General features: G+C 40.5%; 1 protein-coding gene across 1 annotated transcript in view; it reads right to left on the bottom strand.

Moving 5' to 3' along the window:
• DDR2 (discoidin domain receptor tyrosine kinase 2) overlaps window positions 1-14353 on the bottom strand; it is a 52995-nt gene that overhangs the window by 20376 nt on the left and 18266 nt on the right. Inside the window, exons 2-6 of the mRNA XM_028104720.2 lie at window positions 7763-7865; window positions 6096-6327; window positions 5655-5802; window positions 5168-5273; window positions 1112-1295 (exon numbers count right to left, since the gene is read on the bottom strand). Coding sequence (XP_027960521.2) covers window positions 1112-1295; window positions 5168-5273; window positions 5655-5802; window positions 6096-6327; window positions 7763-7865 — 773 coding nt within the window. The remainder of the gene's footprint in view (window positions 1-1111; window positions 1296-5167; window positions 5274-5654; window positions 5803-6095; window positions 6328-7762; window positions 7866-14353) is intronic.

The raw sequence follows: 14353 nt of genomic DNA, 5'->3' as shown, positions 1-14353 counted from the left end.
TCATTCTTCTGGGTCCTCATCTCATCCTACATACCTCCTTTTGCAAATAAACAGTGCCTTCTTCCACTGAACTGCAAATCATCCCAAGGGGATTTAGATAGAGGCAGCATCACCACTTTGTTGGCCATTAATATTCTGTACCCATCTATGAATAGGGAAAATAACAGATAAGCAGGGATCCATGTGTGAGGGCAAATTCACCTGCCCACTCTCTTGGGCCTCATACTGGAGTCCTCTCATGCTCCTCAATAAACCAGTAAGAGTTACACATGAACCACCAAAACTTCGGGGGCCTCCTTTACATTCAACAAAGGACTTTCTACTGTTAAGCCCCAGTTTTCCTCAAGCTTAGAGTTCAAGTTGGAGGAACTTGAAATCTAGTAGGACAACCAGACAGATGTGCCATTGCAATAGATAAGGAAACAAAGAACTCTGGAAACAGAAGAGTGCAGAGCCTTCTATCACGATTTCTCAGTGCCCAGGGGAGGAAGAAACAGGGTAGGTGTGAAAAGTGATTCCAAAGAAAAAATACAAATTCTCGATTTTCCAGTTTCCAAAGAATTTCTCCATTCTTCCATTGAGAATTAGAGTGGCAATGAGCCAGCCTTACTGATAAAAGGATGTCCCTGGGGAGCACTGGGCAGGGCCATAAAATGATTTCCATGGGCCCTATTTACTTTTGCTTTTGTGAGCCCCTCCCTCCGTAAAAAAAATTAAAACTGCATTTTAAAACCGTGTTGTTAAACAGATGAAAATGAGGTTTGACCCTAAGAGTTCTTTCTTCCCCCTGATGTTAAAAGAAGTTAGGTCTTCAAAGTATTGTGGGCTCTAGACACCGGACCCACTGTGCCTAATGGTCTGTAGATTCTGATGTTGGAACAGTAACAGAAAACATTGAGAAACAGTGACCTAGTCTAACCCCCTTATTTACAAATGAAGCAAGAAGCCCAGAGATGAAGTGACTTGGAAACGCATGTAGCTTGTTAGTGGCAAAATACCGATTTGAATCCAGTTCCGCTGACACCACCCAAGGTTCTTTCTAGCATGCCTTTTCACTACACCATTATCTTGGCTTCCCTGGACACGTTCCACCACACCTAATACCACTGACCTTCATGGTCGTGAAATTCCTGATGCGGTCAAATTCAAACATGATCTCGATGTAACCACTGGGGGCACTTTCATTCCTCCAGCCCACGTAGTCATAGCCCGGCCACACATGGTATTCGTGGGTCTGAGTGAAGTCGTCCAGGCCAGACACCCCATCTGTCAGCTGGCCCAATCCTTCAGTCATGCTGCTCAGGCCAGGGGAAGAGAAGGGAAAGGGAGAGAGGAACCTGAAATTAATTGCACATTCACAGAAGAGCTTTTATTCCCAGCTTCTTTACCCCGGGTTTTGTAAGAGTTGATTATCTTGAAGGTTGAAGGATTATGAAAAATCCAGTATATTTTATAGTATTGATGCATTTATCCTGGCATCAGTGGAGAACAAAGAATTTCATATAAATGAATTTTACAAAATACTCAATGCTTACTCCTTTAGTAGCAAAGCTTTTAAACAAAATTTATCATTTTATAAGAAAAGCTTTCTATAATCTATTGTATCCTTACCTATTCTTGTATACTGAATACAATATGTTTTTATATAATTTGATTAATTAATTATTTGATTTGATTAATTAATCCATTAATGAGTAAATGAATGAAGGGATGGATGGATGCATAGAATGAACACTATAGTAGGTATAGCACTTGACCATCACTCAATAAATAGTCCCAGAGCTTGTTGGAAATTTTTCTGATTCTCCTTTGACTGTATGTTACCATTTTTCAGTGAATCAATTCCAGAGAAGCCAGTCATGCCCTCTTCTACCCCACATCCAACAACTCAATTTGATGTCAAACTAAAGGGGGGAAGAAAAGTAATCGGTGCCAAATTTAAATACTAATTTATATGTAATTTTAATTAAATTTGGAGAATACTAGATTCATGGAATAAAATGCATGAATTACATGAGGGTCTCAGGCATTGGATTTAGTCTTGTTTTCTAGCTTGGCAGGCTTTCCACTTCTGATTGTAAGGCTCTTCTTGATTGGTATACGGGATGATTGTGTATTTATGTTAATTTGGCTATTTCTTTTTGGATTTCTATTCTATTTGGCTTCTTTTCATGGAGACACAGAGCAAGAACTCTCCACTAGGACTTCTCTCTTCCCAAGCTCTGCATTTCAAGCGCCAAACTCTAAGTCAGGAGTCTCCCAAATGAAGAGATTGGGATACTCACCCTCGAGCAATAATACATGTGCCCTTTGAGGTAATGTAAAAGTTATGAATTCACAAAAAAAATAATTGAGTGATTATGCCAGCCTTACAGATACACTTTTAAATTTATTTGTTCATTGAAAAATGTTTGGCAAATTATAAAATTTGACTGGCCTTATCCACAGTGACCAGAGCCTGGATCTCCCTTCCAAGGATTTGCCATCTTTTTCTTCTCTCTACAGATCAGAAGGCTAGGAGAACATAAGTTTACTTGCAATAAATATATTTCCCATTGTCCCCAGAACAATAAATCCCCATGAAACTTATGAAAAGCAACACAAATGAAAAGTTAATTTCTTTTAGTCAAAATTAAATCAAATGGGGATGGGTAAGGACAGAAACTTACTCCGGTTGACTTCATATCCTTTACAATTGTTAGAATTACTACAACAAGCATGTACTACTTCTGTAATTTTTTTAGTTAAAAAAATAACTTTTGCTATTAAAACTATCTATTCCCAAGACTCTGAATCAGGTACTTATACCTCATCATTCAGGCACACTCCAAAGAGATAACCCCACTACCTCAGTTATCAAGTGGAAGGTGATTGTGTTGAAATCTCTGCAATTATTCTTGACCTTTCCTCTGTTACCAGTACCTGCCTTATTTATACATTTGAATATCCTGCCAGTCCCTTAAATTTATATCCCAAACTAAATCCATCACTATCTCTTTCTAAACTAAATCTTTCACCTAAGTGAAATTCCTGCCCATTGTATTCTCTTTCATGTTCAGTGGCTCATTGAAAGTGCCTGCCGCACCGTATGTACCAAAATATGACTGTTGATGAATAAATGCCATCCCCAAGGTTTCATCTGCCTCTTTTCCTCATTTACACCCAATCAGATTGCAAATGGTCCCTACGTGAATGTCTCCTCCTCCCGTTTTGGCCTTGGTCCTTCATTCTTTTCATCAGGGTTTGCAATTAGAAAATGTCCCTCATCACCTCTTCTTATCACTCACATCTAACCTTTGTGAGCTGCTTGATTAATCTGTCTAAAGCACAGTTCCAGTCTTGTCCTTCCCCAGCTTTAAAAATCTTCAATGACTTGTTCTGTTGACGATTATGTTGTTGAAGAAAAAACAATTCCTCCTCCTGGCCCTGACATTCAGGTTCCTCCAAAATATGACATCATCTTTCCAATCATGCTTCTCATCTACTATTTTGCTACATAAGTATGACTGGTGGTCAACAAAATGATTGATCTTTAGCAGTCATTCCCCTAAACTTTACAGTGTGATTCTTTTGTCATTATGCTCTTCACTCTGCCTCAAATGCCATTGCAAGATTCTTGACCTGTGAAAGTTCCACCCCTCGTTTGGGGCCCACTTCAGATTTCATCCATTCCATGTCTTTTCTGGTTTTCCAAATCAGATAAAAACTTACATGTATTTATCACTTTACCTTTACAAAATGCTTTTCTTATACATTTTTATCACTTAAACAAACGGAGGTAACTTTGATGACATGAATCCAGGTGTTTTCACTCCCAGTGCTGTGCTTTCCTACCCTAGCTTACTCTTTCCTTTGAACCCCAGAGCACTCATAAGATATCTCTTACCCCTATGCTTGTATCACAGTAATTTATATCCTGGTTTAGTACCCATTCCTAACTGTGAGCTTCTTAAAGGTAGGATCCAGGACTTCCTTATATTTTTGAATACCTACCAAGTCTGGCCAAATTCACTGTAGGTAGCAACAGTGGATTAGCAAAGATTTATTAACCTAAAATGAATTCAACTGATCTCTGATTTTTCTCTAAGCCTTGAATAAAGGCCGGTTGGGGAGTGGCTGAGTGAAATGATGCCCAGAACAGTTTAAGTGAACGGGGAGCAACAGTGACTAAGCAGATGGAAAGGAAGTAGCTGGAAATCGACTACTGGGTGAGTCAGGTCTTCACTCAGGGGATGGCAGCTGGGGGCGGGGGGGGGGGGCAGGAGTTTATTCTTTACACTTAAAACAATGGAAGTGCTGTAATCCCTCACTCCTCTTCCTGAGACTAATTTCATCCTCTGCCAACCACTAGAAACCTCCATCATCTAGTTTCAACCTAACCTCTCTCCCAGGCTCAATCTTTGCAGACAAAGACCAAGCTAAGAGAGAGAAGAGTGTCAAAGTGGACTAGAAGAATGGCAAGGCTCGGTGTGAAGTGAGATAGGTAGGAACAGCTCTCATCCAACCCTAAATTCCTACTGTGTCTGATCAGTTTCTCCACCGTGGTCCATTTCAGGACTACCCACTGGCCCTTCCTGCTGCTCCCAGCTCGAGGTTCTGCTATAGTCAGGCCATTCCTGTCCTCAGCCCTGTTCCCTTTCCTCCACTCCCTTCTACCTGCCTCCTCTGCTCTAAGTCATATCGTCCTAGAATTTCTCCTTGTTTATCATAAACCTTATGAGTCTCCTTTTCACAACTGCCAGAGCATTTACATTTATGGGGTTCATTCTTCCCAAACTTCTTGACCTGTCCAATTTAGTCTACTTGTAACTTCAATTCTCCCGGTCCTTTGTGTCCATAAGTAGGCCATTATTTATGTTAGACCATATTTCCTGTTTTAAGGGTCAAAAAAAGTATGGCTATCATACTTAGAACTATACCACGATTTCAGCTCTTGTTTTGTGTAATTTATTGTTTCCCCTGTCTTCCCAAACTAGAATCTAAGTTCCTTGCAAATAAAGAATCCCTATTTTATTTCATCTACATTATTTCACAATGCCTAATACAGGGTCTAAATAAACACCAGTTGGTTCACTGGTTGATTAATTATTAATCCCAAGCCATACTAAAATATTCTCTTCTAGTGGCCACTTTCCCATTCTGATGACCAAAGTTTCCCAGAATTTACCTGTACCCAACAGCTCCATCATAGACGGAATCATTCAAGTAAATAATGGAGCCTCCAGGGAGTACAAACTGCTGTCCGGCTGGAGCATTGTAAGACACCAAGCCATCTGCCAAAGGAAACACAGATATGTCAGTGCCTTAGGAAGGAGAGGCAACTACTGCTCAGACCAACTATGCCAGGGAGCCACACGAGACTTCAAGGGTGCAATCTTGTTCAGTGTGTCTGCACAGGACTAAATCTGGGCACAAAGGGAGCACCACCGAGGAGCACTCTTCAGTGGCAGTCAGTGAAATGACTCAGAATGCATCATTTAGTGCATAGAGCACCAGGCCTTGGTGGAGGAACAATGTCCTTTCTTGACTCTAACCTACAGGGAATCGCTTCACTCCAGAGATTACTAATCCCATACCTTTCTGACTTGTCTGCCTTTATTTTCCAGGGGTTGGGGTTTTAATAAGGTCTATAAGCTTTCTCTCTGGAGACCTACCTAGCCAGACACAGCCATAAAGCTCCACCCGCATGCACACATTCATGGAGTGGTCAGTGACTGGAATGAAGCGGACAAATCTGGCCACGATGGGTGGTTCCAAGTCCTTTAGGAAAATGTCATAGGGGTTACTATTCCCATCCAGCACCTGAGGAGAGAGAAGAGAAAGAGCAGGAAGATGCTATGAGGTTATGCTGACTTTTCCTCATCACCCCTTTCATGGACCCTCTCTTTTGAATTGAAGGAGCAGAATGTATCCTTTCAGCTTTCTCAGCAGCTTTGCTACTCCTCCCGGTCCCCTCACCCCGCCCTCCCTCATCTTCGGTCACACATTGACAAGGGCATGCACATACCTACAAGACAGCCTGTGTACTTCCTCTTCTAGTCTAAGTCAAAATATGGTCCTGGACATCTCAGGGTCTGGATGTCTCTTCTTCCTACCTGTTTCCCATGCCGATTCCGCCAAGAGATCCAACGAGTGCCATCCCGACTGTAAGTGATCTTGTACATGGGGGCAAACTCAATGCCATGGCCCCCAGCATGGCGCCCTTGGGTCCCCACCAGAGTGATAAAGTGCAGGGTGTGCAAGTCAATCTGTAGGAACTCCTTCAGGTCATCGGGCTCCACTGGAACCTCAGGGCACCAGGCTCCATCTCCTTCTTCTGAATCCAGCCTTGAGACATGGGGTTGGAGAGACAGAGAGGAACCATGACACTAGAGTTGTTCACCAATCCACAGCAAGAAGCTGCCCCACCCTGAGGGAAGAGAGCAGGCTGGGACCCCACTCTGAAAAGACTCTTCAGGTCTCCCCTCAGGCCTGACTGCCACCACCTGTGGTCAGTCCCCTGTCTCCGGGGCACTATGAAACACAGAGAGACACTTACCACCAGGGCCTAGAGGCCTTCAGATCAGATGTAGTCTTTATTTCTCATCCTGATTTAAAGACCTCAAGGGAAGTGAAACCCATTCTACCCTAACCCTATATTCCCCTCATGAGCCATTTTACCACCCCCTTCCACTTTCTGTCCCAGCATAACAAGGGTGGCCACCTCTTGCTTGGATATGAAGTTATAGGAAGGAGGAAAGAGGAATCATAAGATCCCCAGTGTGGGCTATGTAATGCAGTGGAATTTTAACCAACGGGATGGGCATGGTAGCCCAGCAAAAAGCCATGGGAACCCATTATGAGAGTGAGGAGTAGGAGTGCATCAGGGGAGTAATAAATAATCTGGTTTCATTTTATTACCTCCAAGCTGAGCTACCAGTGAGCAAAATTGTGAAATCAGTATAAGGCTTATTTGGGGAGTCTCTTACCACTTTCCCTCTTCCCTAGAATGTGCCTTTTCTCACAGATGTCACCTACTCATTGCTGTTCTCGTCCAACCCCACCAACCATCACTCTCACCTTTCACATACTAAGAAATTATGGGGAAGGTTTACTAAGGCTGCTTTTCTTATGGGTGTTCCATCTTAACAGAAATCAACACTTTACACCAAAAGAATTAGATTCCAGGAGGAGGAGGATTATGCCCTCACAAGCAGAGTAGTTTCTGACACGGGGGTTCACTGCTTTAGAGGACCCCTGCTATTAGGCCACTAGGAACCCACCATACTCTTTATGGATGAGGATGACCCTTCTATGAGGTATCGTTGAGAGAAGGGAAGAATTTATTGGAGCCCTCAGTATATGCTTAAAGCCTTGATGCTTTGCACTGTGAGCGATGTTTCACAGACACCCACTAAGAAGAGGACCGGGTCTCCTAGCTCCCAGTGTCCTACCTCATCTGCACCTCCCTACCTACCACTGTCGCCAGCTTCCTGCAGTTGCTCATAGTGAGAAGGTGAGTAAAGCAAACCCACTGCATATCAATGAACCCATTTGTTGTGGGCAGTGCCGCGCAAGGCCCTGTGACTAGGATGGGGTTGCCAGACCAGCACATGGTGCCAAGCCCTGAATTCTCTTCCTGAAAACATACAGGACAGGTGCACTTGATGTCCTTCCCTCACGCCTACAGCTCCCACCAAATACCACCCTTCTTCCCCAGTCCCTTGAGTCAGAAAATGGATCCAACCCAGGACTCAGGCTTTCTCGGGGTATCCATCCTCACCTTCCATATTTGGCAGCTGTGGATTCTGACCACTGACTGGAAGCTGTGATGTCCTCATCTGGAATGTGGCCTCCTGACATTCCCAGAGGATAGCGGCATATGGCTGGACCAAGAGAAACCGAAGAAAAACAGAGAGGAAATACTTTTCTTTTTATTTCCGAAGATTCCCTGCCCCTTGTAGGAATAACATAATTGATTATTGGACAGGGAAACAGAGGACTTAAATTTTCCAAAGTCTTTCTATGACCCCAGTTTGATCACCCTGACTCAGCCTTTTCTCCCTGGTCCTGCCTCCAAACTTACTAGCATCCAATCCCCTGAGCACTGACCTTCAGCCACACCTATCTTTTGGTCCAAAATCTGACAAGTAATGTAATATAATGTACTGTGCTGATTTATCCTTTTATTTGGTAATAAGCCCATGGCCCATCCCCATTCCCCTATTAGCAAATGTGCACTTCTAATCAGTTTCCCAACTGTGCTGAATCATCCTCACAGTCACCAGGTACCACCTGTGACCCCAAACATTCTTTTTTCTAGGTAGCTGATTGCACAAAATTATGGCACAAAGCCAACAAACTCTCCTATGAAGGGACTGAACACCAAGCTTTGGCCCCCATCGGCACCATGTTTTGGCCTCTGGCTAAAAATAATAGCCTCTGAGAAGGATTTCCACCTCTAGCCAAGACAGAGTAGCAGGAACCAGACTTACTCTCCCGGGTGAAACAACCAAAAAAATGAACAAAGTATACAAAAGACTGAGTTTCAATACAATGAATATCAGACAACAAAGGACAACAATCCCTGAGAGACAGGGAACAAAAAAGATGAGTCCTACAGTGGCACCAGCTTACTGCTGTGACAGAGTCAGGCTGTAGCACAGTGAGTGAGAACTCAGACAGCATCTAGAGGATTCTGCAAATCAAGGAGACAAAGAGAAGAGTCTGGAGAGGCCACGGGGATCTAGGGTTGCCAGAGAAATACAGGATTCCTAGTTAAACTTAAATTTCAGGTAAATAAGGAGTCATTTTTTTAGTGTAAATATGTACGATGTAATTTTAAAAGTAGCAGGTGTGTAAAGAAGCAGAGAACTAGAACCTCTAAGTGAGAAAATCAATCAACTGAAACTGATTCAGAACTTATATAGAAGTTAGAATTTAAGAAGAGGACTATTAAAACAGTTATAACTATATTGTCCATGTTCAAAAATACAAGGTCAGCCACTGTGGGAAACAGTGTGGAGGTTCCTGAAAAAATTTAAAAAATAATTACCATATGATCCAGTAATTCTACTACTGGGTATTTACCCAAAGAATATGGAAACACTAATTTGAAGAGATATAGGCACCCATGTGTTTATTGCAGTATTTCTTACAATAGACAAGATACGAAAGCAGCCCAAGTGTCCATCGGCTGATGAATGGCTAAAGAAGACGTGGTGGACTATTACTCAGCCATAAAAAGAATGCACTTGCAACAACATGGATGGACTAGAGCGTATAATGCTAAGTGAAATAAGTCAGAGAAAAGCAAATACCACATGATTTCACTCATATGTGGAATTTAAGAAACAAAACAAATGAACAAACACATTTTAAAAAGAGAGAGAGACCAAAAAAAAAAAACCAGTCTCTTACATGCAGAAAACAAACTGGTGGTTGCCCGAGGGGAGGCAGGTGGGGAAGATGGGTGAAACAAATAAAAAGGATCAAGAGGACACTTATCTTGATGAGCACTGAGAAATGTTGAATTGTTGGATCATTATATTGCACACCTGAAACTAATATAACACTGTCTGTTAATTATACTTGAATAAAAATAATAACAGAAAAATAAAAATATAAGGAGAGCTATAGGTGATATGGAAAGGATATACATCAAACTTGATTGTGTGAGAAAATGCACTGGGTAAGATTAAAGGAAGATTGGTTATTCACACATTAAAGAAAAGATTAAGACGGCAATAGAAATTATCCAAAATGAAACAATGACAGAAATTGATCAAAAAAAAATCAATCAATCAATGAACAAAAAAATAGAATATTAGTAAGTTCTGGAACAATTTCAAACACCCGGATACACATGTAAATGGATTCCTTTAAAGAAGAGAAGAAAGGAAGACAAAAAACGTATTTGAATAAAACATGGTGGAAATTTTTTTCTAATTTGATGAACCTATAAACCCAAGAAGCTCAATGACCTGAAGCACAAGAAACATGAAGAAAATTACACTGGAGTACATCAAAATCCAACTGCTTAAAACAGGTGATAAGGAGAAAAGTTTTTAAGCAGCTAGAGGAAAAGAACACATTATGAACAGAGGACCAAAGATAAAAATGACAGCAAATGTCCTGTTGGAAACAGTAATTACATAGTAAATATGTAAGATGAGTTTTAATGTTATTTACATCTCTTTAAATGGTAATTGACTATTTAAACAAAAACAGTAACAATATACTGTGGGGTTTATAATATATATTAAAAAAAATACATGAAAACAATAGCATAAGGGCTGAAAAGGGAAAAATGAAAGTTATCCTGTTGGAAGATTTTTATATTATAGGTGAAGGGATATAATATCACTTAAAGATAGACTTTATTTAATTAAAGATGGACATGACAAATCCTAAAGCAGGCACCAAAATAAAATTTTCAAAAAGATTTATAGCTAATAAGTCAATAAGAGACAAAATGGAATAAAAAAATTCAATTCACTGAAAAAAAGGCAGAAAACCAGAGGTAAGTTACAAGGATGAAAAAAGATATACCATGAAAACGTTATTTTTTTTTAAACAGACTGTATTTATTTATATGACAGAGAAAGACAGAAAGAGAGAGGGAACACAAGCAGGGAAAGTGGGAGAGGGAGAAGCAGGCTTCCCACTGAGCAGGGAGCCCAATGCAGGGCTCAGTCCCAGGACCCGGGGATCATGACCTGAGCTGAAGGCAGACGGTTAACGACTAAGCCACCCAGGAGCCCCGAAAACTTTATTTAAAAAAAAAAAAAAAAGCTGGAGCGGTTATATTAATGCCAGACACAACAGATTTTAAGAGAAGAAATAAAGATGGTATTTCACAATAATAAAGGGGTTAGTTCATCAAGAACACATGACAGTCCTAAGTATTTATGCACATAACAGAGCTTCACAACAAATGAAGCAAAAAAAAAAAAAAAAAAAAAGACTGCAGGGAAAAATGAATAAAACTACAATTATAGTTGGAGATTTCAACACTTATATCTCAATAATTGGTAAAACAGGTGGACAAAAATATCAGTAAGGAAATTGAAGATCTGAACATTATCCACTAGTTTTACCTAACTGACATTTATAAAACTCTACCCAACAAAAGAGTATACATTCTTTTAAAGTGCATATGTAACATTTACCAAGATAGACCATATTCTGAGTCATAAAACAAGTCCCAACAAATTTTAAATATTCCAGTCATACAAAGTATGTTCTCTGTCATAATGCAATTACTATTTAGAAAAATAAATAATGGAAAGATATCTGGAAAATCCCCAAACATTTGCAAACTAAATAACACTCCTGTGAGTATTCCATGGGTCAAAGGAGAAACCAAAAGGGAAATTAGAAAGTATTCTGTACTGTAAGATAAAGAAAATATAAAATAACAAAATTTGTGGATACCACTTGAGAAGTACTTATGGGGAAAATTAACCACAGTAAAAGCCTATATTAAGAAAAGAGGAGGGGGCGCCTGGGTGGCTCAGTTGGTTAAGCGACTGCCTTCGGCTCGGGTCATGATCCTGGAGTCCCGGGATCGGGTCCCGCATCGGGCTCCCTGCTCAGCAGGGAGTCTGCTTCTCCCTCTGACTCTCTTCCCTCTCGTTCTTTCTATCTCTCATTCTCTCTCTCTCTCAAATAAATAAATAAAATCTTGAAGAAAAAAAAAAGAAAAGAGGAAAGATCTGAAAACTTATGACCTCAGTTTTCACCTTCAGAAACTAGAAAAAGTAGAGCAAATAAAATACGAAGTAATTATAAGAAAGAAAATAATAGATATATTAGTGGAAATCAATGAAGTAGAAAACAGAAAAACAACAGAGAAACTCTATTAAAACCAAAAGCTGGTTCCTTGACAAGACTTAAAAAAAAAAAAAAAGCAAAAAGAATCTCTATCCAGACTGATTGGAAGAGAAAAAAGAAAACACTACAAACATCAGGAATGTGGGAAGTTACCTAGTAACAGATACTACAGATGTTAAAAGTATAATAAGGGAATATTATAAACAGTTTTATGCCAACAATTTCAACAACTTAGATAAAATAGTCAAATTTCTTGAAAGATACAAACTACCAAAGCTTACTTATAAAGAAATATATAACCTGAGTATCTCTGCATGTTCTAAAAAAATTAAATATATGGTCAACAACCTTCCTACAAAAACAAACAACAACAACAACAAAACTCCAGGACAAGATGGCTTTACTGTTGAATTCTACCAAATATTTCAGAAAGAAAAAATACCAAGCACTCACAAACTCTTCCAGAAAATCAAAGAGGAGAGGCTATTTCCTCATTCATTCTATGAAATCAGCATTACTCAAATGGGCTTTATTCCCAGGATGCAAGGGTCGTTTAATATTTGCAAAACGATCAACATGCTACATTGCATCAACAAGAGAAAGGATAAAAACCATGTGATCATTTCAACAGATGCAGAAAGAGCATTTGACAAAGTACAACATCCGTGATGTCATCTGGTACTTCCAGAAACAGTATGATGAAGCAAAACCATATACAGCTATCTTGGCAAGAATTATGACCATCTACACCACTAAAATACTTCTAGGTTCCTGTCCAGTGCATTTTCCAAGTCAAATTTGAATCAAGGGATGAATGTGGGATCTAGTATCATTTTGTCTATTCTGGTCAGATGTATAATTTCTCCACCTGAGGTGACAGGTTCTACAAATAATCATTATGCTTGAATCTCAAGTGTAATTCTGGGCTGTTCAGGAATGAAGCATCACATTCTCAAATTCTAAACTCTCTGGAATGTGAAATTGAAGGGAGGAGTAGGGATGAGGAAATATTGATATAGGATGCCAATGAGGCCAAAATTACCAATGAGTGAGGTCAATGAACATTTCAGAAATCACTCACAGGGTGTGCCCTCTCTCGTGGTCCACCCCTCCATGTCGTGGAGGCCATTCCCTGACTCAAAGACTATGCTAAGTGTTTTAGCCCTGGTGCTTAGTACTTCTCAGTATCAGTGCCTTAATGGCAAGAACTTCTGGACACCTTTATCCCACATGCCACATGCCCCAGTCCAGTTTACCAGAACACTCACATTGGCATTTGGGACACAAGCCAGCTACTAATAAACTAGACCTTTGCTTTCCCTTTGTTATTGTTCCCTGTGTGTATATTTCCCTCGAGGACCTTCTAGGGAGGGGGCCTGGCTGGCCAAAGCAGGCAACCCCTGTTCCTTTGGCTATCAGTCATGTCATGGTGCCCCCAATTGCTATCTTGACTCCTAAAATACAGTTCTTCACAGTTTTCAAAGTGGTGTCCCATTGTTTACATCTGTTTGATCCCATATGATAACCCTATGTGGTAGATAGGGCATGTATTATTATTCTAAAATTATACGCAAGGAAACAAACCAGTTAAAGTCCCACAGCTATTAAGCCGTCCTGATCCAAAATTAGTCCCAATGTACCCAACGGACCCCCTCTGCTTTAACCACAGGTGCAACACGATGCAGGCTGTTTCTCCCAACATGCCAGGCTGATGCGGAAGTCTTGCAGATTAGTAAGAGAGTTGGCGTCTGGCACCTTCCCTCCCTTCTGAAACCAAAGCTTTGTTCATGGATCCAGTCCTATCTCCATCCCCAGCATGATAATCTGCTTGTTTGCTCATTGCTTTCTGAGTCCATGCGGTTTTTGAGTTCCTATTTTCATTCATTCATTCATTCATTCATTCAGCAATTTTTTGGAGCACTATGGGAATATAGCCATAAACAAAACAAAGTGCCTTTTGTCAGAGTTTACATTCTAGTGTGGGGAAACAGACAACAGGCAAATAAATACACAGATGAGAGAACAGGGTAAGTGTTGTGAAGAAAATTAAGTGTGGAAAGGAAATAGGTGCTCTTTCCTGTAAAAAGATAAGGAAGGCCTCTCAGATGAGGTGACTTTGAGCAGAGGCCTGGGTGGGGGAAGACAGGGAGCCACGTGATTCTTAGAGGGCAGGATGTTTCGTGGAAAGGGAACAGGAAGTCGAGAAAAGAGCCTTCTTGGTGGTTTCAGGTATAGCAAGGAGGTCGCACACCTGAAGTGGAAAGACTAGCTTAAATTATTATCCAGCATTCTCTTGCTGCCATGTAACAAACTTGGATGCAACTAAACCAAGCGTTTTTGAGAAAGAAGAGTACCAATTTTGGTAAATTCTCCTTCCTCCGATTTCCAACATTTTTAATATTTGTGTTCTAGCCCTAGGTACATAGTGCTTTGTCATAATTATTTGTGTGGAAATCCGATCTCCCCTGCAGATGGCGAACTTTTTGGGGAAAAAAGGGGGGGGGGGCAGGGGGATTATATCGTATTCAATTTTATTTCT

The sequence above is a fragment of the Eumetopias jubatus genome, unplaced genomic scaffold (genome assembly GCF_037043125.1).
Source record: "Eumetopias jubatus isolate StellerSeaLion01/CBP00866 unplaced genomic scaffold, mEumJub1_p1.0 scaffold_12, whole genome shotgun sequence".
Taxonomy (NCBI): Eukaryota; Metazoa; Chordata; class Mammalia; order Carnivora; family Otariidae; genus Eumetopias; species Eumetopias jubatus.
Note: the sequence above shows the minus strand (reverse complement) of the source record. Positions and strands in the feature narration are given on the sequence as shown.